The sequence below is a fragment of the Anopheles moucheti genome, chromosome 3 (assembly GCF_943734755.1).
Source record: "Anopheles moucheti chromosome 3, idAnoMoucSN_F20_07, whole genome shotgun sequence".
In the NCBI taxonomy this organism is placed as follows: domain Eukaryota; kingdom Metazoa; phylum Arthropoda; class Insecta; order Diptera; family Culicidae; genus Anopheles; species Anopheles moucheti.
Genome location: NC_069141.1, coordinates 11,116,981 through 11,143,005, shown reverse-complemented (window position 1 = coordinate 11,143,005; position 26,025 = coordinate 11,116,981). Strand labels below are relative to the sequence as shown.

General features: G+C 44.9%; 2 protein-coding genes across 3 annotated transcripts; one reads left to right on the top strand and one right to left on the bottom strand.

Annotated features, from left to right (window-relative positions):
* Positions 1-2,676: 2,676 nt before the first annotated feature.
* LOC128301429 (sodium/potassium-transporting ATPase subunit beta-1-like) lies at positions 2,677-11,340 on the top strand. 2 transcript variants are annotated; one of them, XM_053037901.1, is made up of 6 exons: positions 2,677-2,779; positions 3,232-3,595; positions 9,349-9,606; positions 9,674-9,855; positions 9,924-10,194; positions 10,273-11,340. In XM_053037901.1, the coding sequence occupies exons 2-6, from the start codon at positions 3,454-3,456 to the stop codon at positions 10,380-10,382; spliced, it is 963 nt and encodes a 320-aa protein (XP_052893861.1). In that variant the 5' UTR covers positions 2,677-2,779; positions 3,232-3,453; the 3' UTR covers positions 10,383-11,340. The 2 variants fall into 2 exon arrangements, with proteins under 2 accessions (XP_052893861.1, XP_052893862.1); XM_053037902.1 differs by having other exon boundaries at positions 2,693-2,779; positions 3,229-3,595.
* A 411-nt stretch (positions 11,341-11,751) lies between these two features.
* Positions 11,752-20,100, bottom strand: LOC128305789 (uncharacterized protein KIAA0513). Its single transcript, XM_053043397.1, has 9 exons — positions 19,531-20,100; positions 14,316-14,436; positions 14,107-14,217; positions 13,683-14,039; positions 13,046-13,299; positions 12,756-12,945; positions 12,282-12,684; positions 12,121-12,215; positions 11,752-12,046 (listed from the first exon to the last, which is right to left on the bottom strand). Exons 1-9 carry the CDS (start codon positions 19,855-19,857, stop codon positions 11,976-11,978), a joined length of 1,929 nt encoding a protein of 642 aa, XP_052899357.1. The 5' UTR covers positions 19,858-20,100; the 3' UTR covers positions 11,752-11,975.
* Positions 20,101-26,025: the final 5,925 nt, after the last annotated feature.

The window sequence follows — 26,025 nt, the reverse complement described above, 5'->3', positions numbered from 1 at the left end:
GTTGATCCCCGAGGACCTTATCGAATGTAATGAGAGGGTAATAATAGTGTACGAAGATGCCATAGTACATTTATTCAACCAAAAATTGTTGTCATATAGACATATTACCCTTTCTTATTTAAATTAAATCTACATATAGAGTTAGCTCTTCTCTATCTCATATTATGTATATTTTCATAATCAATACACACATATTTAATAACGAAAAAGAAACTTTGAAGCACTATCAGCTTCGACGCGCTTAAAATCCAACACCCAAACGTATAAAGGGCATTGGGGCAGCATATCCACATGGTAAATGCGTCCACATCGTATCGCCATAGCCGAGTCAATCAACTCGGTAATACGAACCTGGTACAATCCGGTTATATCCCATTCATGCTTGTCCGCATGCGTGTTTCATTAGGTCGATCGCGAGGTGTTGCGAGGTGCGTATCCGGTTTGGCCAACGAAGGTGCTGCTGAAGACCTACTACTGCGCGAATAAGAAACAATCGATACCATCTTTTGCTGAGCGTAGTGGACTTAAACTGCTTGAGAAAAGGAATCATTGTGGGGAATAAGAATTGTGCTTAAAAAAACTCATTTTTCATAACAAGATGAGCAACGTTACAAAATTAAACAGGAAATTTATCTACCAATCATACAGCAGTATACATTTTACAACCAACACACATTCGGCGCTACTTGTTCCCACAACCGAACCCGCTACAGTTTGTTTATTCCGTAAATACACCGTGTAAGAAGCTGTCTCCCAGCTTTTAATTACCTTCCGAAGCAGCAATGCGGCACTGCTCCAATGTGATTTCTCCTACGCCCACACGGTCGCAGGAAGAGATGTGTTTCAAGGGCAGCATCTGGAGGGTCAGAAGACAGCTAAAATAAACTCAAACAGTGTTATGAAAATGCAATGCAAAAATCATTTGGCGGTCGACACTAAAAATACAGAAAAAATGCTTTCGTCTACCACGCCAGATTGGATTTTTGATCAGCACGGCAGATTGCTGAGCGCGTAAAACTCCAAGTGTCTGGCACTCTACAAACAGGGGATTCTGCCAATTGACAATAGACATCAGCCATCCCTTTATGAATACAATATTGATCGAATCTATTTTTAAAATTTCACAAAATCATCCCGAGATATAGCGTTGCAATCTTCTCTTCCTGCTATCAACCCGTGATATCAGCTTCAGACGTTAAAATGATCGTCGACTATGCACCGATACAACCTCGCATCCCGAACGTCGATAATTACGTCAAATGTATGTACACCCCGGTCAGCAAAAGTCCACAAGCACAAGCCTCCAATTGCACCGTCCATTGCAGGGAGAGCAATCCCACCGGTAGCCTTTAGATGCACCCGGCTCAAACTGAACGAAACTAGTTCCTCCCGACTCGCGTCGGTCGACATCACGCCAGGTAAAACCTGAGCCGTACAGCGCCCATCAGCCAGCAAGGTATCCCAAGGTCCATGCTTGGTTTAACATTTTGAGGGACAAATTGGGTGGCGATGTCGAAGACGCGACCGAATCAAAACAATGTACGACTTTTGCTCCACATAGGACGAAGTGCATTTGGGGTAAAACTGGTTTTTGAAATATTGTAGAACAAAAAAAACCAATTCGTTTCGAACGTTGCTTCTGAGAAACGATTTAACCCTGGGTATAAGACGTGCACCACGACCGTGCGATCACGAAGGCCGCCCAATTTTTGGAGCCCTTCATTATGTGGGTAGCGTTAGGGAGAAAGGGCGAGCAGGCTGGGTGATGTTTTGTCCGGTGGGGGTTGAAAATTTGGAAGGGAATGGGCCCTTTTTTGGATGACGAATCTCATACGATCGCGCGTTAATCGTACAGAGCACCCCGAAAAAAAGCACACACGGCCATTATGTAAATTTTATAAAAAATAATATAAAATAGTTATTTTTATTAGCAGTTATTACATCTCCCACCAACGAAAATTGCCTATTGTTGCATTTTGCAATGTTGTTTTTACAAAAAACTAATTGGAAATGTATTTTGTAAGTAAAAACAAATGACACAATTTGCTCGTGCCTAAAATATTACCAACACCAGTCCTATCAACCAGTAAATGAGATATAATGGAGGTAATTTCGATTTCCGCCAAAAGGCCAACTTATGGGCTGCCCCGTTAGCGGCTCTTATCGGCCAAAGCTTCAAAACGGCGTTATCACTCTGCCGTACCAGTGCCATTAAACATACTACAGTCGGTAGTGACGTCACCGCTCATCACAGACAGCGGCATCTTTTGCGTGCCGTACTGTGACGATGGTGCGCGGGTTTCGTCTTTATCAAAACGATTAAAAGTAGCGCTGCGTGTGCAGTAGAAAGAGCGGGAGAGAAACCCCTATTGAAGGGGTTGGCATTGGCTTTGCCTAAAGTAGTTGTGAGCAAAATTGAACTTTAAATCAATAAAAAAATCGATTACTGAACAGTAAATTACAGCAAGTAACACTTCAACGCCGTTTTCCACTAACTGTCACTTCTGTTATAAAAATATCACACTTAGTGCTTCGCAGTAGTAGCCAAATCGATGCACTAACCCTGCACGATTGGTGCTCGCGCTCGCATTCACACGAACCGGGCGCGGCCGGTGGATCGGTTTTCGAAACGCATCGTAAACAGGACTGGCGCGATCAAACAGCTGTCAATTGTCTCTCGGTCGTCCACACGTGCGTACGCGTTTGGCTGCAGAAGCGCGACCCGAAAGATCTGTTCGCGACCAAGCTCGTCGGGCTGGAACATTTTGTTTCGAATAGTGTGAGTTTGTGTGTGCGTGACTGTGTGTGGTTTTTTATTTCTTTGTGTGAAACTTTTCTAATCCACTTTTCCTTCTGAAGCGCGTTGTCAGCAACGCACCAAAAATATACAATCGCAGTTGGCGGTGTGCGTTATTTCGAACGCAAAGTTAACCACTTGACAGTTTGCACATTTGTTTTGTTAGTTGTTTTTATCCACGGGTGTAGTGTTATTGTTTTGTTGTTTTTAATTTCAAAATCCCTGAGTTTACTTAGATAATACAATCAATTTAAACGCTCTAGCTGTATCAATCGTACATTGTTCATTGTGTATCAGTTTCAGACGGTAGACAAGCGTTCTTAGTTCCTTCATTCCTCTCCGACGGTAGCAATTAATGTAGTGCAGTTTTTAGTACAGTAGAAAACGCAATCGAAAGTATTTATCTAATTTATATTCACCTTTAACCCCAGCAGCATTCGTATCGGACGACTACCGGCCAGTTATTTTAGCGTGAAGTTTACGCGTGTTGTTGGAGCAGTGAGCGAAACATCGGGAGTTACTTAAATCTCTCGCCCAAAAACAGAAATAAACATTAGTGAATCTGATCTACGGTGATCTCTCGAGCAAGTGTTTAGGCGTTAGCGCATCATTTCCGTATCGGTTTGTTATACAGCGGCACAGCGTGGACTTAAACAATGCCTGCAGAAAAGCGTTCCAGTCAACCACGGATCGTGCGAACGTACGAGTTCCCAACGAAGCCGGAAAAGCTAACGATCGGACAGTATATCTACAATTCGAAGGATGGCAAAATTCTTGGCCGAACGGCAACTAATTGGGGTAAGTTCAATGTTGTGTCCAATAATCTGAAGGACAGTCAGAATTCCTAATTGCGGAACTCAAATATAGTGATGATCCTTTCTATGGGCTCCCCGATGTACCCATTGCCGTGCCGTACCGGGTCGAGTGGAAGGCCTTGGACGTGTATTTAAACACTTCCCCCAGGCTGCTTAGCTCGTCCCGTGGCTGATAACGTTATCATCAACTAGGGCGCTGGGGATGGTTTTACGGACGGTTTGCTTGGCTGCGGATGCATACACGCGCTCTAGCGATGGCATAGTTCCGTGATAAGAGCCAGAGTGAAAGAATTATGCCTCACCTCACTACTCATCCTGACCATGCCGGCCAACGCTGTGCGGTGCGGTGGGGTTAAGCATTTGGGTGCTCGTATTGAAGCAGGTCGAGAAATTGCAACACTGCCGAACACTGGTGCGACACGGTCACATGGTTCTACTGCTTCTGTGTCTGCATTTTTACGTTGAAGTGATTTTCTTTATTGCCGATTGCTGTTGCCCCAGAATATGCTCCATTCAGTGGAACCACTTTGGGGTGGGTGGGGTTTGTACTTGAGAGACACTTCAGACACGTGTCATGAGTTTTAATTCGCAGAGCCAAATGAACAAAATTACTCTGCGTGGATGTACGTAAAGCACCTCCAATCGAACATACGTGCGTTTCATCGGGCTTGATTACACGCGAGAACTTCACTCAAATTACCCCTACGGCTCTTGTTATATAGCGTTGGTTGATGATCATTATCTTGGTTGTTCGATCGTAAATGAAATAAAAAAACATCTGTCTCATCGCGCTCTCTACATCAATTATGGGAATCCGAGGGGTTTTTTGTTGCTTCACTGTTGAAAGTTATTTTCCAATATGTTTAGTCTATTATTTCCTGGAAATATCAGTGGAAAATGTTGAGGTAATTTCATAACCTATAACATGGACATCCCAAGTTTTATTCCAGAAAATCGCATGAGACTTTTCTCTTTCCCTGTCTTCTTGAGCAATTGTAGATTGATAGACACGAGGACAGTCATTCCATTCCAGCTGACGTGATGTTTCGTTAGGATGCTAATGTTAATCATCGTCCATGCGTACTGATTATCACTTTGTCTAAACCCCTGAAATGGACCATGGGATGAATGTTTTCAGAACTGATGTCCTCGTGTCCCAATATCGATTGAATCGGTAAACAACATTATTTAACTAATTACAGTGTCTTACTCACACTTTGTTTTTAAGTGTTCTTAACCAGATCGAACTAGTTTCTGAAGCTGGATTTATCCGGCAGAGCTGATGGATGAAGTTGTCTTCAACAATATCTTCCCTTTGTGCGATGTAACGATACAGACACTGAATAGCTTTCTTCTAATTACCTCCTTGGCAGCCTTGGGTTCTATCAGTAATGCCTGAGACCTGTGGCACGATACGAGACGATGCAGATGATCTACTTCCTACGGATATCTCAATTATTCTGGCAAACCGAACTGTCTGGCACTGTTTGAGGAGTTGATCAGCTTTTGAAGCAGCTATTTTTTCCCAAAATTGATTTTTGCATTCCTTTTCTACCTGTTATGACATCCTCCTTGGATGGAAGTGGAACATCACGAATGTGGCACCATCGTCCACACATCTGTGATACTTCGCGGTGGTGATTTTTTACTCTAAATTTTGGAAGTCTAAAAATAACGACGCGCCAAAATCCATACCGTTTGCTACTTATCGCTCCATTTCGTCGCCCGGTGAGCCACAACTATAATTTAGCACACCCAACAGGTGTCCGCGATATGCCGTCGTGGTGTTCGCCCATAAGATAGCGACGGGGGTGGACTCTCAGATGAACTTGCGGGCGCATAGATGTACGTGGTGCGACGATAGAACCAAGGTCAATAAACAGTGTAAATGGGTCGTTGTACGTTCGCCGCTGTAACGGAGCCAAGTTAGTCAAATCGAGGGCCTGGCACGGTTTGGTGTCGAAGTGCATCTCGATATGTATTCTTGGAGCAACTTTGTTGAACTGCTTTTCAATACTACTGTACACTTTTAATCCACTGCCGCCTGCAAACCATGTTCCATAGCAATATCTTCATCTCTCTCTCTCTCGATATTAATCTTATCATCGCTCCAGTTAGATGAGTTGGATGAATCATCCATAAAAAATACCGAGAAACGATTATGCTGTTACTTTACTAGCTTTCTTAGAGTCAGAAACAAAAGAAGTGATAAAAAATACCACAAACGGAGTGTTAAGAGGGAGTACCGCAATTGAACGACACCTTCACTGCTTCCTTCCGCCGAGTGCCCGGCCGGGGTTCTTCACACTCCGAAGAAGCACCGTCCCCATGCCGGCAGGGCTGGCGTTATCTTGATGGCACTTAATTCGGTCGGTCCCTGTGTGTTTGTCACGCCGCACGCTCGCCTGCCATTTAATTAGCGGATACGCCAGTTTCGGCTGCCGGCCTGCTGTTTGCGAAGTGGTAAAAGTGTGAACAAAAAGAAAAAATACACTCACACACACACGCATTCGGACGACAGAATCGGAAGAACCCGGATCAGGCGTCTCCATCCGCGCCGGAACCCACACGCCATGCTTCGCCACGTTGCCACGTACGGCGATGGCAAGTGCATCTGTGAGATTAAAATCCACATTAGTAGAGATGTCTTTTTTGTTTTCGTTTTATTTCACACGCGTTAAATTAACGATACAACGGAAATGCACCGCAATCTCGAATGATCGATCCCGGGGACGTGTGGAAAAGGTATGTGCCAAGCTTCCTTCATCTCCACATTTTGGCAACGTTCGGAGCTTGTTTGCGCAACGTTTAGTTCCACCCGGGCTCGGCCAATGCGGTGGGCTGGAGCGAAAAGTAAATTCCATCCGTGTCTATATGATGAACAAATTAGTGATCGAATGATAGATTCGTGCATTATGGGGTGAGAGCTGTATTTTCGATTATCGAAGGCGTGTAGTGGGGAAGAAATTAGCTTGGGTGTGTTGTGTAGAGAGGGAACGGAACGGGCTCATCGCGAGATGGTGTAAATAGCAATTTAATGTATATTTACTTTAGGGAGCCTTTTTATTGTCAACAGAATGGTAAGAACCGTTTTCCTAGGGGTGGAGATTTAGATGACCTTAACCTGATGTTGTATAGTGGCTGTTACACGGAATAACCGTATCGCCCCCTTGAATGATTTGTGGAATTCTATAAATTACTATGAAGCAAGCTACAAGCATTGAAGTTTCTATTGTAAAATGAGTATGATTCTGCTTAATTTATATCCGATTTTACAGGATTTCGTCTGATTGGCTATCACTTTGTGGGCAGCACATCAATTCAAGAAGTTCAACCCTGACAAGTGTAGTCGAGAGTTGAACCTCAACCCGATCGTGTAGTGGAGTCCTCTAATACCGACTCCACTAATTGGTCGACTCCATACAGCAACACTAATCGATGATAAAACAATCATCTTCTGTTATTAAACGAACTGAAGGTGTAAGGTGTTGCAATAGGCCAGGAATTATTACCATGAACTACGTGTTTCCTCTCGCTACACCCATATTTCTCATCGAACAAGTCAATCGAGGTGCTATAATTACGATCAATATGCGTTTTTGCACTGACGATCAATTTGCAACCTCACCACCGGATGATCATAATGCATGAACCGCCCACCCTTTGTCCATTCAGCTTCATCTGCATACAAAATCAATGCCATTTTTGTTTGCCCCTATTGCTGCATGCACCGTGCACGTCAAAACTGCATCGATCGCGTTGGTGGTGGTAAGCGAAGGTGTCGCTCGGGTCCACCACTACTGCATTTCCTCTAATATCTCTCGCACCCTCGCCCAGCTGCCTTTGGAATGCTGTTCGTTCCGCCCGTTTTACATCGCGTGGGTAGAATTGGGATGGGATGAAAATGTTGGGAAATTGTGACAGCATTCCTACCGACAGTATGCTCGGAACGCTATCACAAGGGGCGAGTGTCTACCGGCGACGACAATGTTTCAACCCAGCCGATAGTACATTCGCGTAGATCAGCAAATAAACTAACGCGTGCAAATTATATGCTTAAATTTCACCGACTTTAGCCGTTGTTCTGTTTCGTTCGAACGAATTCAGATCGTCTGCGAGTGTAAGGCTCGTGGCTGCAAAGAATAGCACGCATACGCTCTGTACCCACAACAAAACAAAACACTTTCTCACTGCTTGTTTTTGCTGTGCCACACAAACACCGGCAGCAGACAGGAGCTAAATTTAATCATCCAATTTCAACCGGTGTCATTTTGTTCGCTTGCCCACGATAGCTATCATGTTCGGTATCAGTGTAATACTTTTTCTCGCCGTGTAACCTCACCTAACCCTGAGGGTGGTGGGTGCCGGCAACACGGAAGTCGTGCATTCGGAAGGAGGCGGAGACCTTATTGCGATTGCATCGAACCGGATACGGGTGGTTTTCGGTTTCTAAATATACAAAAACCGTTTAACTCACCAACACTAACGACTAACGACGGTTGACGTTCGACTTGCTGTTTTCGTGGTGGCCAATGGGGTTCAGTTTACCTGTTGATCTAAACATTCTAGCTAACGAATGGACTTGCCAAACGGTCGAAAACTAGAAGTCCATGTCGTTAAAAGTAGTAAAATGGAAATTAAAATAACATCAATTCATACCTCAAACTGGTTTGCGGTGGTTTAATCAACCACCAACCGATTACAGGGCGCGCAATGCAGCTTCGCGATAAGATGGATAGCTGGCCAGATTGTCACTTCCGATGAAGCGAATAACACCATCCACTGCTAAACGTCAGGATGCATTTTGCAAAATATACACCTATTAGAACGACATTAAAGCTCCATTAGGCCAAATACTTGACACCAGCGTGCACGGTGCGTTGATGTATATAATTTACAGCCACCCGATAACGAGTTGCATTTCTGCATCCACATGCAGCCGGAGCCGTTCCGTGCGCTCGTGGCCGCTGTTGATCACATTAATTGTGCTGCGTGCTAACAATCACGGTTGGGCTGGGTTTGTTACTATGTGCTCTTTGATTAAGATACCTGCTGTTGACGATTGATCCACTTATCGCGATATCGGAAAGATCCACATGTACGGTCTCCATTGGTTGTCTTCATCTCCTTGAGCGTCTTACGTTTTGTGCAGTTCGTTACGAGGATATGATGTAAGTCACTCGTGTATGTTCAGGAAGTTGATTCGACATTAGCCTCAAGATACATGCTCCTGGTTTAAAACTAGGTTTAAGATCTAGAAACTGGTCAGATCTTGCTTACACATACCCCGCAGAAGAAGACTTGCTTTTCGTGTTATGATGGTGTCTAATATAGGCGTTGTAGATAGGCGTTTGTACAGCTCATCTTCCACCTCAGATCATGATCATCGATTTCGCCAAATCTTCATGCCATCTTCAAGAACTCTCGAAACCAAAACTCTGGAAATCCTTGATGTTTTAAAGCACATCATCTAGGGTTATCTTGAACAACTTACAAAGTTGAATAGTCTTGTATATTCTAGTTTGATCTATGTTATAGAAGGTCCAGGTTCATGATGAACAGCTGGTGCGTGGATTAATTGTTTAATCAATATCTAAGAGATCTTGTAATTGATGCAATTATTCTTGAACTCCTATAACAGTTCTGACTGTCCTGTTTCAAGCGTTTCTAGTTTTCCCCCCATGCTGGACGATCATCTATAGCCCTTTACTAATGGTTTCTTTTACACCCCAACAGCCCAACTTACGATATTCTACACCTGCTTCTACATTGTACTGGCGGCACTGTTTGCCATATGCATGCAGGGACTGTTGGTCACGCTAAACCATGAGCATCCGAAGTGGCAGCTGGATGAGTCACGCATCGGTACCAATCCCGGAGTTAGCTATCGTCCCCGGCCGGAAGAAGAGGAAAATTCCAATTCCATTCAGTATGTGGCGGCTAACAAAACGGACGCTGGGCTTTGGGTGGAAATGATCAACGAATATCTCCGACGTAAGTTCCTGGGACAGCGTCGATGGATGCGTTCGTAGAAACTAATTGTTTGCGTAATTCTTTGCAGCGTACAACGACCATACGCTGTTACCCGGCGGAGGCAAGAATCAGGTACTCTGTGACTTCAACACACTACCATCGCGCGGTAACGTATGTGCCTTTGACGTGAAGAACCTCGGGGCTTGTTCGGAACAGGCAGGATTTGGATACAATCGGTCGGCGCCCTGCATTTTCGTCAAGCTAAACAGAGTAAGAAGCCTGCATTGATTAATCTGTACTACCTCATATTTACTGATGTGGCTCATGTGTTTGCTTAGATTTACGGTTGGCAGCCCGAATTTTACGAAGATGTGGATGATCTTCCCACCGAAATGCCCGACGATCTGGTGTCCTACATTAAATCCCTCACCGTCGCCGAACGTCGCCAGGTGTGGATATCGTGCAAGGAGCTTACCAAGAGCGACGAAAACCAGCTCGGACCGATCGAGTATATGCCGAGCCGAGGTTTACCAGCGTACTACTACCCGTACATGAACATCGAAGGCTATCTGAGCCCACTGGTGGCGGTACATCTTGCCAGACCGAAGCGTAAGTCGCCCTGTGCCCGTAAGCGCGTAATCTCGCATCGCATTACACTATCTCTGTACTCACCTTTCTCGATTGCAGCAAAAACGACCATCAGCATCGAGTGCCGTGCCTGGGCGAAAAACATTGTGTACCGCGGAGGCGCCCGTGATCGAACTGGTTCGCTACAGATATCGCTGCGTATCGATTAGATAGCGATGCGGTTGAATCCCAACGGGCAAGGCATTGGGAGGACCTAACGTAAAACATCAGTACCTTCTCCGTGTGACAATGTCGAACCGTTGTTGTTGTTTTTTTATGTTGATTGGTGGTCCGGACAGTTGGATCAAATCGAACAAGTAGGATGAACGTGTGATATGAAATGAATTCAACGAAAAAGCACATACATGCAGCACACACAATAACATCCACGAACAATCCGTGCTATGAATGAGTTTACTTAAACGTTTTAGTCAAGTGAGAGAATAAAAGTAAAATATGGAAATAAACTATACACGGTTAATTTATGAACGCTAATGCGAACTGCGCGTGCGCACGTGAGTGACGACCGTTAGAATGAAGTTGAAGGTGAAATGTTTCATGCACATGCATGCGATGAAAAGTTTCACGCACATGTACCAATGTACGAAACGCTTTTTCCAGTCGGGTTAAGATGATAATATTATTTTAGAACTTAATCCAAATAGTTTAGGTAGTCCGCGATAGAATGTTAGCAAAATAGAACTTAAAAGCGTCCACTACTAGCTCAGAAATGTGCATCTACGAGTTTAGCATTTCATTTTCTGGATTTTCAATGACGTTAAAAATTGCTCGCGTTCCGTTTGAATTGGTTTGAGGGGTTTATTCTGTCTTGGTTTAGTTTGTGATAGGCGAGAAATCTATAGTACTGGAAATAGATACGGTTGCGCTGCTACTACACCCCGTACAGAACAGTTGTGTTCGCTTCTTTCTTCAATCGTCAAACCGCGGGCAAATACTTGGGGGAAATATTTTATGAACTAGTTAACGTTTTATCACGGATTATGTTATTCTTTAACGCGCCTTGTCGAAGTGCTTCTCTCCGCGTGTACGCGTGACGGTTCTTATTGCTTACGCGACATAACAACTGGGCTAGTGTGGTACAGGGCGCCACCTTACGTCCATCTTTAAACCCTATTTAAAGCATTGCTCATATTATCGCTTAGTTTAACGATCTCTCGATCTGCTGATCACGTCTTGTGGTTCACTTTGTTATTGGAATGATATACATATACACATACCCCCTACCGTATGCCGTCGAATCGATTGACCGAACGGTTCCATTGCTGCATCCTTTTCCCTTCTTCTGCATGCTTTATTGTCAAAACTTTTGCACATCACACCCCAATTGCTTTCTATTGCTTTCTTGATCTGCGCGTCGCACATTTGTTGTTCCAAAATCTTCCCACCGCTGGATCTGCCACTCATAAGAAAGAACTGCAGCACGATCAGTTCCATCGCTCCCATTGATGTGCTTGCGAAACAATAAATCGAAATAGTGCGCGTCTAGCAGGCAAATAAAAGTGTCTATGTGCGAAAAGTTGTCGTTCAAGGATACAAGCATTGTAGATCCGACCTACACCTATCTTCCTCTCGTCGCTGGACATTGAGCGTTGTTTTTTTTTGTTTGGACGCGATCGGCTCGTTCGCTCATTCATCTACTGGGCATCACAAAAAGTTATCACAAAATACTATCCGTTTCCTCAACCTGGTTGCATTGTGTGTATGTAGCTGTATGTGTGTGAGTTTTTCGCTGTTGTTTCGCCTCAGTTCTCCCTCCAGGGATCCGTTTCGCGGTACATTCGGTCAACATTCTCTTGCAGCAGTTTCTGTTGCTCTACAAAAAAGGAAACTCAATGGCGTAGGTCAGTAAACGGACGTAATGCAAAAAAGAAGATTTATATTTCTTACCCGGTGAAAGATTAGCGATAACACTCTGCTTCACAAGGAACTCATTGCACAATTCCCGCGAAAGTCCAAACGCATGCATGTTGCATGTAAAACTCCTGGCAAATAAAGGAAACTCTTTGAATCACATTTTTAAAGTGCTGTTGGTATACGGCATCACATACCCTAACTGGCCAAAGCTAAGATTCTGATGGTAATGTTTGTCCTCCTGCAGTTCGGCCGGATCCGTCCGGTCGCAAGCACTGGTCGACGACGAACGCTCCAGCTCAGGAACAGTGAGGGTAGTCGTTGCACTGGCCACGACCTCATCCGCAAATCCCAGGAAAGGATCTGCTGTGTTGGGGACGGTTCCACCACCAGCGCCAGTGCCTTTCGACCCATGCTTCACCTGTGACGTGGGTGCACTCGGAGAATGTTTAACCGTCGGTGGCACCGGCCGATGCTTCCTTTCCGTTTGCAGTGCATCAAAGAAGGCCGCATTCCAAAAGCGTAACGTTTGCCAGATCGGTTGATCGCGCAGATAGGTGTATAGGTACTCCCGGTACGGATCACAGCCCGGTACATCAACTAGCAAGATAAAAAAAAAAGATAAGCGCCATATTACTTTCACAACCCGAGACCAGTGCACGGATGCTTACTATCGTGGTAAAAGGTAAAGCACATGTTCATAAGCGTTTTGGCCGGAGAGTAGTCCTCGCTTTCGGCACACTCAAACAGCACGATCGCAAAGTACTGTATCAGTGAGTAGAACGTGGATTCGTCCACCCGCTTCGTTTTTGCGCGCTGTGCATTAACCAGACGTGAAAACCACAAACGTCCCGTTTCCGTCTGTGAAAGATAGGAAAGAACATTAGATTATTGGAACTGGGCTTCCTGTTTTGCACATTTACTTCTTCTGTGAGGTCCATGGAATACCTCATCGACTCACCCGTGCGTACTGCCCAAAGTCTGATTTCAGCTGAAGCGTTATGCTGGAACTATCGTGGAAGAGAATGCGCACGAATCGCTTCATGAAGTCCAGGACCGCTTCCTCCGACTGGCTGTCGAGGCTGATGGAGGATGCCCACGATGGTACCGAGTTTTCCGACTCCGACCGAATCCACATCTTCAGCTCGGACGACTCGAGCGTGCCACTGAAGGCACACGATTCGTTGTCACTGGTGGAGGCACTGCTTGGAATACCTGTAGACGGTCGTGTGAAGAATGAGACCGCATTTTATTCAACCTACAGGTTATGCCTTGAACTATAGAGGTAGTAAAATACAGCGATATCCCAAACTCATCTTTAGATGGAACATTCGAAGAGTTAGCTCAGGAACTTATTAGGAGTTGCCATTAGGTAACTCTTGACCAGAACAGCAGAGTTCCATTATTTCTAATATCAGAGAAATCCAGAGATCATCAGATATTCACGAAAATCTCACCGACAATATCATCCACAAAGAAGGTTACTTGATTGGAATGGGCGTGAACTCACACCAACTCACGAGATGCTTCAGCATGTGGTTTCGTGAAGGCGTAGCATAAAAAATAGCTCAGATGCAGTTTAAGCGTGGAACACCTACCTAACCGTGGCTCCCGACCATGGTAGAAGTCCTTGCCCCAGGGAAACCCTTCCGGAGTGGCGACGGTGTTAATTCCTAAAGGTGCCGCCCTGCCCACAGGATCTCCACCATCCGCTCCACCTGCCGACGGTTGTGGAGATTTGGAATCGAGCGAGTACGAGTTCTGGCTGTAGTTGCTGTGGCTAAAGTCGGCACTGATACTATGCGAAGGGGCCCGTTCCGTTGCACGTTCTTCGCTGTCTTTGCTAATAGTTGTCGCTTTGACCGTAGTCACCGCTGTTGGCACCGGTTGTGGAGCTGTACTCGGAACAGGTGGTAGTGGTGGTGGTGGTGGTGGAGGAGGTGGAGGCGGTAGTACTGAAAACGAAAAAGAAGGTTAATTCTACCCATCCACTGCTTACTCTAAATCGTTTTCCACACGTACGATGCGAAAAGGCTGGATTCCGATAGCGTCCCGATAGGACCTCCTCGTGTGCCCGTCGCTCCTTCGCCCGACGCAGCTCGTAATCGATCTGATGTTCTCCACGAGTGTCATCTGTCGGGGTCAGAGTCAATGCAGTATGAAAGCCAAAACGTTCATTTGTGTATGTAAATTTATTTAGCAAAGATATGCCCAAGAATTGGTTGTCCGACCTGGATGTTTCATGTTGGACGATTCGTATTTTCGCCTCAACATGTCGTCCACCTTCATCTGGTTGCGGTTGGCCGTCGTTTCGGTGTCGGAGGACGATGTGAGACTAAGGGCGGCATCAATCTGTGAATGATAAGGTAAGAGAAGATACATTTTTCTTGCGTTATACTTCACTTATTCGACCTCTTTCAAGTTGCAAGACTAAGAATACACCGATATAGATATAGAACAACAAGACCATTTAAAGAAATTGTCCGGCTTAATAAGTCGCAGTTCAAATTCTAAACAGTGTTATAATTTTCGATAAACTAAAACAAAATCCCTTTGATTCAACTCTTACTTTAAAACCACCTCAGCCACGTACGCAAATTGATTGTGAAAATCCTTCACGGCACCCGTCCACAGCTGCATTGTCCGTGAAGTAATCATAACCTTCACTTAAAAATACTGTCGAATCATAAAACAGGACACCACTCGGCTTTTGCTAAAGTTGAAGGATGTGCCTCGAGTAACTAGCCGCTATCATCCATGGGCACTTTTGCGCCTCAGCATCAGCCTTCCCATTGGCTGTAACCCACCGGGACGTGCACCACCATCAAGGATCGGTCAAGGACACTCCAGCTGTAGCGAACCGTGTGTGCGAACCGGGGACGATACGAAAACCCATTCCAAGCCATCAAGGGATCCAGCGGTTCCATTCATCTTCGGGACCGGGACCAGGATTCAATTGAAAACCAATCAGTGAAATGAATGAACGAACGCTATCGGATGGGCTATTTCGTGTCCTTGCCGAAGGCCACGTGCCGGTGGCGTTTGATTGTGCTTCGATGGCCTCCGGCCGAGCATCATCCGGATCACCTTTTGGAGCTCCAGTAACCACTCATTTCGTGCCGTTAGGTTGACCCAATTTCCGCGTTAAACAACCGAAATGTACCAGGAAGGTTAATCGGATAGGATGCGAAGGGTTTTGATGTGTGTTCCGTTTTTTTTTTTCAATTCGTGTACAGGAATTTGCACACCCCGAACGGACAGGCACGTTGTGTTCTACATTGTTTGAATAGCACAAACAAACAACAAAAAAAAGGAAGATTGTTCCATGGCCAGTAGAACCACCGGTTGAAAGTCGTTCCGCAGGCAGTCAAACGAACATTCCCGGAACTCCCGGGCAGCCCGGGAGTCAGCACAGTCAAACATTTGCTCAACACGCCGGTCAACACGATGTTTTGCATCTATTTTGCATAGTCAGAACAGGAACCAAGGAAAGCGCGGCGGGGAGGAGGGCCCTTTTTTATGGACAACTTTTCTCCAACGTTTGCGTTTTTGTTTGTTTTACGCTACGTTTCCTGGCGTGACCAAGAGTATCACGAATATCGAATGGCGGTTGCTTCTTTTTGTGCTCGGATCGGGACATAATGGTGGTCATCAGTTTGCAGATAGACCTCCCACTTACCTGCAGCAAATGCAGCTAGCGACGATGAATTATTTAGCCAGCTAATTGACGCTAACCTGTTGTCCGGAGATTACACTAATCTTGTGCCGACATTTCCGAAACGAAAATGATAAATAATTCCACACTAATGCATTGTTAAAAATCCTTGTTAGAATTACATGTGCTGCATGACGCATCTTCATGGAATTCCAAGAACCTTACGGTGTATAAAGTCCTCTCACTTCTTTCAAGAGTCGTGTAAATACTGTTTGCTGGAGGCACTGGATCGTCCTTATCGCTACCAAGGCCGTACCATCCGTTCACACCTGTCCCAAATGGTTGGTCCCGATCACCGGAAAGATCACAAGGACACAAACCTCCCGTCCCACCGCAAAACAACCGATTGAACGATACTGGATAAAGTGGCCAAAGAAAGGGCCGTCGTCTGGTACACCTTATCGCATCTTGCCTGCCAATGTCGGCCCTGCCCAATCTACACATCTTCGGCAGCACACGGTTCGCTGTATGCTCTCATGCTGTGCTTTACTGCCAAGCGGCAGAACGACGGCCAGGCACACCGTACCATAAACACCGATCAATATCTCGGAAAAGTCCCGTGTGTTCGCGGTATCGCACGCGGTCCCCTGCACACGGTGACTTTTCCGCACCATAAATTCCGAGATTCTACCGCAACGGCCAGACAGTGGACGGTGGTGGTAGGGGATCGGTGATACGGCTGCCCCGGTCCATGAATGTAAGTGAGCAACAGTGAAAATGACTATAAACACACACACAATCACACATACAAAGGGTGGATTGTCGTAGCAACCTCGTCGCAACCAGCAAAAGCACAAAGATCACATTTTACCATCAACAATGGTGCGGCTCATCCTTGCCCAATGGTGATGGCCTGATGTGTGTATGTATGTGCTTGCGTGTGTGTGTGTGTGTTGAAGTTTAGGGCTTTTTCGTGTCTTTTTTCGCCTCCCGTCCCAAGGACGGACATTGCACACTTCATGGTATCAACTGGGCAACCAAACAGCACACCGGGGAATCGTTTGACACTTCACAACCATCGGCTTTACTGGCTGCAAGCGCGATAGTATGTGTATGTGTGTTGGTTTTGGAAGGGTGGAGGGGAGTGGGGAGGGGCGGAGGGGAGGTTAAACTGATACATAATTTATGCAACCAACGCACCATTCCACCACCACGAGCGATGTAAAGCGACCGACGAGACCGCCACGCGTTGCAAATCAAAGGACGCGGCAACTCTTCCGATAAATCCGTGAATCGTAGCCGTGGCCGCAATTTGTTTTCTAATTAGTCGCATAATGGGATTTTGTTCGCATTGGCCGATGAATGGGTGAGACGTGGCAAAAACCAAGGGAATGGTCACTGCTGCTGCCACATGCGTTCCATTGGAGTTAATGCGTGTAAATGGTGAGCAATCAGCGATGAGTGAATTATCCTTTTTTTTGCAGTAGAATGAAACTGCATTACAGCGAAATAATTTACGATAATTTATTTGTACAGAGGTTTTGTGAAAAAGGGAGCTTAAATTCGGGTTTAATTGCATTTTGCTTCTATAAACATTAATCAGATTTTGCAGATTGATTAATATTTATCAAGCGTTTTCTCCTCTCTTCTTTGCCCATTGCTGTGCGCGTGGATGTTTATTTGAATTATTTATCCACCATCATCAAAGAGTGAAGAAGGACCGATTTTTCTTATCTTTCGCCATTAAAATTCATACAGCTTTCGAGGCCTTTCCGAAAGATACTTCCACGGTGGATGATTTGGAACGCAGATTGATGACTCTCAATACCACTCCACCTGCTTTTCGGATCGGCCTGTTCGTCCGAGTAATCTCCGAAGGCATCACACCGAAAGGGTCATCAAAGCTTGGGGCTTTCATTTTTATCCATCGTTGACCCCCATAAGTGAAACCTTCTTTACGAGTGATTGTATCGCGTAAAGTGCATTAAGCGTTCTGGGACCGTCCATTTTCTTTTTTTTTTGTGGGACCGATCATCATTTCGCTTCTGACGATTGCAATTCAATGCTGGGGAATTGGTTTTTCTTTTGCTAAACTGCTGAAAGGAGTTATATTGGAATTGGAAATAGATAAATAAATTTCCCTTCCCGTGCGGGGTAAATTTTAAGGACAAATATATTCTTTTGCCACCCTTTACGGTTGCGTAGCAAAGTTCAAAATCAACCCGTCTCGTGAATAAATCAATCAAGCGCTATTTCCCATCACCTTACGCTTCATCAATTATCCTCCAGACAACGATTTCACAACCGCTTCAACCAGGCTTCCCGGCCTGCTTTTACAACCCCAGCGGAAGGAAAGGAAACCTTTCACGATCGATCGGGGTTTTTTCGTTTTGGATTCCTGGAAGCGCATATCTAAACTGAGCCACCGCATAAAAGCACCGTGAAGCGTTTCATAACGGGGCAGCACCAGCGTTTTGACGCGGATGTTTGCTCGTTCGCTTATCGGCAGGTTTGCTTTACTGCCTGCCGAAGAAGTACCGATGTCTTCGACCGGGTCTGAACTGTGCGCCCTTGAGCATCGGGGCACCCCGACACCAGCACGGATCGATTATCCGCACGTTCACCGCGTTCACTCGCGCAAACCAGAGAAGGTCGCATTCACCATACGTTTTCACCGTCGAATTTGATTAGGCCAACTGATTTGCACCCCAGCCGAGAGGAGTTCAAAGAATTGTACCACGCGGCGACTGAATCGAAGCGGAAAAGCTCTCGGATGTTTGATTTCGTACGCTGGTTGGCATAATCCATTTACTGCTGCACGAAGAATTTGAACTTGAATGTGATAGAAACATTCTTTTTCCAGGAAAAAGGCACGCTACCACCTGAGTTCCACCAGCTTCACTCAACTTGATTTCCGAATAAATAATGCATACGTTTTGTGATAAAATAAAAACCGGAAAACAATGTCGCGTTCAAGTGAGTGGAACATAATCGCACTTTAGATATATGTTTTTTCTCACTCCTGACAGTGAGAGAGTCACTTTCACTCGACGAGACTTCGAAAAAGTGACGAAACTTTTGAAAATCCGCACGGGAACTTTGCCCTTCTAAATAGCTTCCTGTCAACAAGCGCGTTTCAAAACTTTCTCTTCACCACCTTTAGGGCGATAGTTTTTGGAGCCAATGGCATCAAGTTTGATAAGCCCCTAATATCCGTGGGGCCACAATGTTGAACATCAAGTTTGCACACCTGTACGTATTTATCGTTTGTCAGCGTGACACCTTGACACAGTGTGTACGGGGGGAATAGAAACGGCAAACTTACTGGTGGTGAGATGTTGGTGGTGGTGACCTTTATTCGCTATAAGGGAACGAAGAAGTTCTTATCCGCTTTTTCTTTCATTTAACCCTAAAAATGTTCTAGAATTCCTGGAACGTTGATGAATTCCATAATGCTTTCTACTGACTCATTGTTACAATTAAAAACACTTGCTCGCGAGTGAGAGACTATGTTCCAATCAACTGATTTAATTAGTGCATCTGATCCATCCACCATATCGGGACGCCTCGGAAACACACCAACATTCACACGTACTCGCACTTAGCATAATTAGGACACGTGTCTCCGCACTAATCCATCCCTTAGCACACCAACCTCGAATGCTAATTAGTGACACCTGGCGGGACAGATTTGTCCTATTGATTACTCCGTCCCAGCTCCATTCGTGACCTTCGCCAACAAAATGTCTCATCCCAAAGAAACAAAAAATGGACATCCAAGTAAAGCTTACCTTGTTGGAGATTCCGTTAATGATCTCGGTACTGTTACCCAGCACCGACAGAAACTTGGACTTGATGGCGCTCGGTGTTTTGCCCATGAACGTACGGATCCGGTTCGTGGCCGGTGAATCCCGCGGCGAACTGTCCGGCATCGGTTCCCGTGGCTCCCGGCGCGGATCCCTTCCCATTGCACCGTTGGGCAGTGATTCACGGTTGCCATCGTATGCACCATTACTAGCGTCGCTGGTGAGCGTTGTTGCAGCCATCGTTTGACTAGCGGTTCGCTTCGGGCTCAACCGTGATCCTCGCGGAAAGGTGGAAAGTGCCGATCCTTCCATCGTACAGAATTAAACTCTCAAATTGTGTGTGTAACTATGTGCAAACACGACGACGGATTAGACGACGAACTTCGGGCACTTCGGGGTTGGTGCATTGGATTAAAATTATCTACCGTCGGAACAGTATCCCACCAAGCAGGTGTGCTTCATTTTATCGGGATGTTCTTCAATTTTTATATTTACTTGCCTTTTTGTTGTTTGTTTGTTCCCATCAATCGTTCAAATAGAATTTATATAATCATCATAAGCTCTCATTTATTCGCCCGAAGCGTATGATAAAACGATCGTATCATGTGGCAAATAATCCTCCTGTCGGATGCATTGAAGCGCGTTTCTTTTAAAAAAACACAGCACGCTTAGATGGCGAGTATTTCTGTTTTCCCTTTCTATTCTCTTATCGCTCTCTTTCTCCTTCTGGAGTTGGTTCTTATTGTCAACAGGACAACCGCAACATGTCCCTCTCAATGTCTTTAACTTTTTTTTGTTTTTTTTGGTTATCGACGGGAGACGGAAAATTGGTACGTCCAATTTATGACCCAGTGGATAAACCGTTCACTGCCGTTTAGGCATTTTCAGTCCGTCCTGCTCCGGAGCACACCGTAGCATCGGTTCACCGTCGAGACGAGCATACGGAGCACTGGGTTTGAAGTGGGTCCCGATGCGTGAAACCCCCCCGGGGAGAAACCGATCGGTGCCGCATTATGTCACAGCCACAAAACGGGGCGCACTTTGCACAACTACACACCGTGGCACTAAGTCGCACGGGGTGGAAAAGAAGAACAATACTTTCACACCAATTTCACAACCTCACAGCATTTTCATAACAGTGATTTATTAGGCACACACAGTGTAGCGTTTTACTCCCAAAAACAAAACGCATGGCGCTGAAGCTACCTTCTAGACGGAACGTTTTCGATTACTACACTACTGCTGGTGCGAATGGTAGTAATTAGAACACGGCGAGGAGAGAACAGAACACTCGAAAGCGACACCACACACTGCGGCACACTGGGTGGTGGTGTTGCGGGCTTAATTTTCCGGCCCCACTGATGGGCACACACACACACATACGCACACCGGGCTGGAAAAGCCCGATAGACCGATAAGCTGTTGGTAGCTTGGCATGGAAAAAAGGTAAGAGGGAAACCGACCAAAGCGCGATGGAGCGAACACACAGCAAAGGGGTTTCCTTTAATTGCGGTGTGTGGAAAAAATTGGACCAAAAACTAGCCAACCTCTCCGGAGACCGGGTACGGTCGCTCCATCTAACCTACGGAAAAGCTACGAAACAACTGACTGCTAATGCACTGCGGAATCGAATTCTAGCGTGTCGTGGAACAATGCAGTAGGGAAGAGAGCAACCAGGCTCTCGGAGCGCCAAACTGTCAAACTTCGGCCTACGAGTGTTTATTTGGTAGTGTAACAAACACAGGGTGTTCAGGGCCCGCTTACAACACACCGTCACGGAACACTGGCCTCATTCTGCTCTCTCTCTCTCTACCTCTCTCTCTCATTCTAACACCCTGTTGATACACCGGCTGTTTTCCGGAGAGTTTACATATTGCGCACACTCCCGTCCATCGAATGCCGGGTAGAAATAACCGAAAGAGAAATGTCAAACGGCAATGACGGCGCTCAGTGTTTTCCACCGCAGAAGAGATTTCGATTTCGCTACTCCCAGTACCCGCATACTCAAGCCAAGCATGTTTGTTTTCATCTATCAATCAAATGGCGCACGGCGAGCGCGTCATGTTGGTGTGTGTGTGGTACACTCCACTATCGCACGTTGCACTTGCACAGTGTGCGTTTTGTCTCTTTCGTAGGTATGTGCCTGTTGAAGCTTAACGAACGAGGTCATAAAAACAAAACACGAAAAAGCTTCGCCTGAAGTCTAGCGCAAAGCGGTTTGTTGGCGCGAACCCACGTAATCTGTGTGTTTGTGAGGGACGTTCGTAGCTCGTACAAATGTGGCAAAGGTTAATGACGATGAAATGGAACGCAAGGCTCGGAGCTGTCAATGCTCTTCACGGTTCGATGTTTCACTTTAAGCAAGGTCTATGTTAGACCAAGTTGGTTTATTTCCGTATCAGTCGGGTGGCAAAAAAAAAGAAAATTCACATTGTTGCATTTCACCACGTGCTTCATGCGATGGAGACACCTGGTGTTTTGTAGCAATTAACGCTCATTTCGGAGAGAATTTTGAGAGAATTTCTTTTTGATTGCTATGTTTAACAATAAAAGTATATCAAATTAACTAAAGTACAACACTAAAAAGGGTAACTTTCCTCATACAAATACCCCAACAAGTGCAAATATCTTTCGTACCACTGAAATGTACTGGGCGCCTCCATCAAGTGCTGTCCTTGAGCAGGTGACAATTTAACAACATTGATGAGTGATCAAACACCACTCGCGACACCACCTTCCGTTCCTTCTCCCTCACCTCCCTCTACATGTCCATCGAACAGTTGACGTGACACCGTTATGACGCAAAAGTGAAATCGCGCCGGTTTCGAAACGTGCTGCCTGACAAGAACAAGCGAAAAAAAGAAAATAAATGTGTGCGCCAAAAAAAACATGATCCTCGCAACGAGCGTCCGAAGCGTGTGGGCAAGCTTCTGCCGTAAGTCAAGCGGAAAAGTTTGGCTAAAATTAGTTTTCGACAAGCACAATGTCGCCGCCGTTGTGTGTGTGTGTTTGTATGCCAAGAGCGCTAATGAACGGCGCAAAATCGCTCACGATGCAACAGCGTAGCTTAGCATAGTTGGATTTTATTGCGTAAAATGTGCAGCATGTAATAAGTTTTTATGTAAATTTTATACCAGAAATTACAGAACATTGCGAGCAAAATGTTATTTAAATAGTTATAATGTCATCAGTTCGTTTGTTTATAATATTGTTTTAGATATTTTAAATTTAGGATCAGATTAGGCTTAATTACTGCTGTTTAAAGGTGGTTTAAAGAAAATTACTTTTGTAAAGGTTTCATAAAATATTTTTCCTTTGAAATAACATACTTCGTGTTCAGAAATTTACAAATTAATTACGGAATTGATAGTAAACGAATATTAATTAAACCATTCAAATTTTCCACCTTGCATTCCAATGTGCCAAAACTCAGACCGTACGAGAGCAAGTATCAGTCTTTTTTCTCACAACAGTGCAAACTCTCTCATTTTATACCGTCGACTTAGCTCAGCCACTTTCCACCAGTAAGTGATTGAACGTCGGCGCGTACGCATCTCGGTCTTCGGAGTTTCGGCACAGGCCTGCATCATCCGGTGGTGAAGTTATATAAAAAAAGAGAGCAAATTTTCTATTTTCACTCTCCCGGTGCAAGTCGAAAAGAAGGATCGTACGATCGAAGAAGTTTCACCTGGAACATTGCTTTAACTCGGTGAAACTTTTCCAAAAGTGTTTTACTGAATAGTACACAAAAAAGGAGTGAGAATTAGTGAAAAGTGCTCAGGTGGATATGCTAGTGCTGGTCAAATTTTCGTCCACTACCAGAAACCATCCAGATTTTTCGGCTTAGCTCTCTGCCCTCAGCCCACAAGTAAAGGTGATCAAATATATAAATAATACTGCTCCACTGTGGATTGTGAAATTTTTGCGATCTACCTATCATCGCCATTTGGGACGATTATTTTTTTTCCAATAATCTCAATACTACAAAGTGAAAACCAATAACCAGCAATAATGGTTATTTTATTAATATAGCGCTACCCGGGCAAAACGATCTACGGTGGCGGTGTGCGAATGCGATTGCGATGAGCGTAAGTGAGCGTCGCGGTGTGGAATTATGGTGCCCGTGCATTGCCAAGCGAATGTGTTCACGCGTTCCGTGTATGTGTGGGTATGCGTGTATGTGCGCCTACTGTCTGCCCCTCGGGTGTATGTGTGTGTGTCTGCCTGCACTAGGATTATATTAAAAATAGAAAATCGGTACCATTTTAGTGGGTCTCATACGCGTTTTGTCGCACGGCCTTCTCTTCTCCCGCACCGATCTTTCGTACCCGCGGAAAGCCGTGCCTCCTTACCTTGTACGATAACGCTGCATGAGCGTAGTGTTGAAGTTGCCGCGCCAAGTTGGGCGCTGGTGGTCATCAACGCAAATGTCTACCCATCCGACGATCTCTGACATTACCGGGTGTGTGAGAAGTGATGAGTGCCGTACGGATTGCGAGAAAACCTGGGCGGAGTGTCGTCGGAGACTGCATATGAAGTGACATTCCGTTCGCGTGTAGTGGTTCGTCTGGAGGGACGTGTGTGGCGCCGACATTGCAGACGCACATTGGTGCAAACGGCTTGTGAGAACCATTTGCGGATAGAAATGGAATGCGGAAATGTGACGATAGAAATCTCCGCCTTAGTCTCATGCTAATTGCAATTAATTCGCTTACATTGTGCGCCGAGGAATTCAACGCAAAGTGACAAAAAAGAAGATGGTATTATGTAATAAATTACGCTTGGAAGGTTTAAGCGCGCCATCGTGTTGATCTACCGAAATAAGTGCTGATTAATAATTCCTGCAAGACGATTTTTACTTCATCATACCATTTTTAAACGCGCCCCGACACCTGACACACATAAGAGTGGGTGTGACACTTGCGATCTACTCCATGATCTACGTCAGTTTCTGTCGATGTGTTAGGGAATCTCAATATTGAACGATGTTCTTGACGCAGTTCCTTATTATAGCGACATTTCTATTTCTCCGACAAGTTTGCTTTTTCTTGTCACTGCCGCTAAACCGGTACACTCCTGAACTTGTGCAAGGTGCAAGGTTTTCGAACGACACTTTCGAAAGCAAACAGTCAATGAACGGGAAACGCTGCGAATTGGCTTTAAATAAATACGGCACAACTTCGCGGCGCAATGTCGCGTGATTCTAATTTCGGTTGGCTCGACTCGACGATTGATTCGCCTAGTGTTCCCGTTTGTCAGTTTGGACAAATGGTATCGTTTCCGTTTTGAGAGGTACCTTCTGGTGCCGGGCTGGTCCGTTTTTTTCCAGCCGCAGTGGGAAACATGTGGAATTGTTTTATTTTTGGCCACAGCGGGATAGAATTTCTCCAACCGATTGTGCATGTGATCGTGTGAGTGAACAGAGCTCAAAACGTGCACTCGTGCATCAAGTTGATGCTGAGTTTTTAGACGACTTCCTGCTTTGAGGTTTGATCATAAAACAAACATTAACCTCTTTTCACGCAGCAATCATGCAGCAGATGTAGGTCATTAAAGAAAACCATAAAGAGTTGTATTGAACGTATTTCAAAACATGATGTTTTTTTAAGGCTGGGAACTTTTTTACTAAAATCTTCATATGTTTGCCATTTCGTTACAAAAATAAAACCAAAAAAACAAATATCTTGCACAAATTGTGAAAAGTACCATGCGTCTCCATCAGTGTACCATGCGTCCCCACCAGAATATTTCTAAACAGCTTATTTCTAAGGTATGGGGACTTTTTTCCTAAAATCTTCATATGTTTGCCATTTCGTTACAAAAACAAAGCGAAAAAATCAAATTTCTAGAAAAATGTGAAAAGTACCATGTGTCTCCACCAGTGTACCATGCGTCTCCACCAGTGTACGATCGTCTCCACGGTGCTACTTTCCCCTTTCCCATTTTTTTTTGAAAATGAATTAAAATAAACAAAACAGAAACTCTCTTGTAGAAGACCAGAAAACAGGAGAGAGAAAAAGAAACACTGTAGGCAAAAACAACTCAAGCGATAAGTGCAATTGAATGTTACACCGCGCGCGTACATTACCTTCTCAACAACGCAACGTTGCGCCTGCGGATGCGTGCGTGTACACTTTGCAGCTGAATGTAAATAATGTTTAAAAATAAATCACAATCCTTACAGGGAACCGGTACCGGCGTTGATTGTGAGGCAGCAAATAGACATTATTTTTAATGTTTGTTGTACTTGATAAGTGATGCAGAAAACGTAAATAAATTGATCAATCGATTGAAACATATGGCTGTAAGGTGCTAATGGGAGCTCTTTGACTTTTCTGTTAACGTTTTTTTGGTGATTTTTTATATGTTAATTTTTATTCTCAAAGTGAAAGTAAATTTTATAGGTAGTCTTTAATGAAAAATGTCTCTCTATTGTCTTACAAACAGAACAATTGATAAACTACAGCAGTTTCGTCCAGT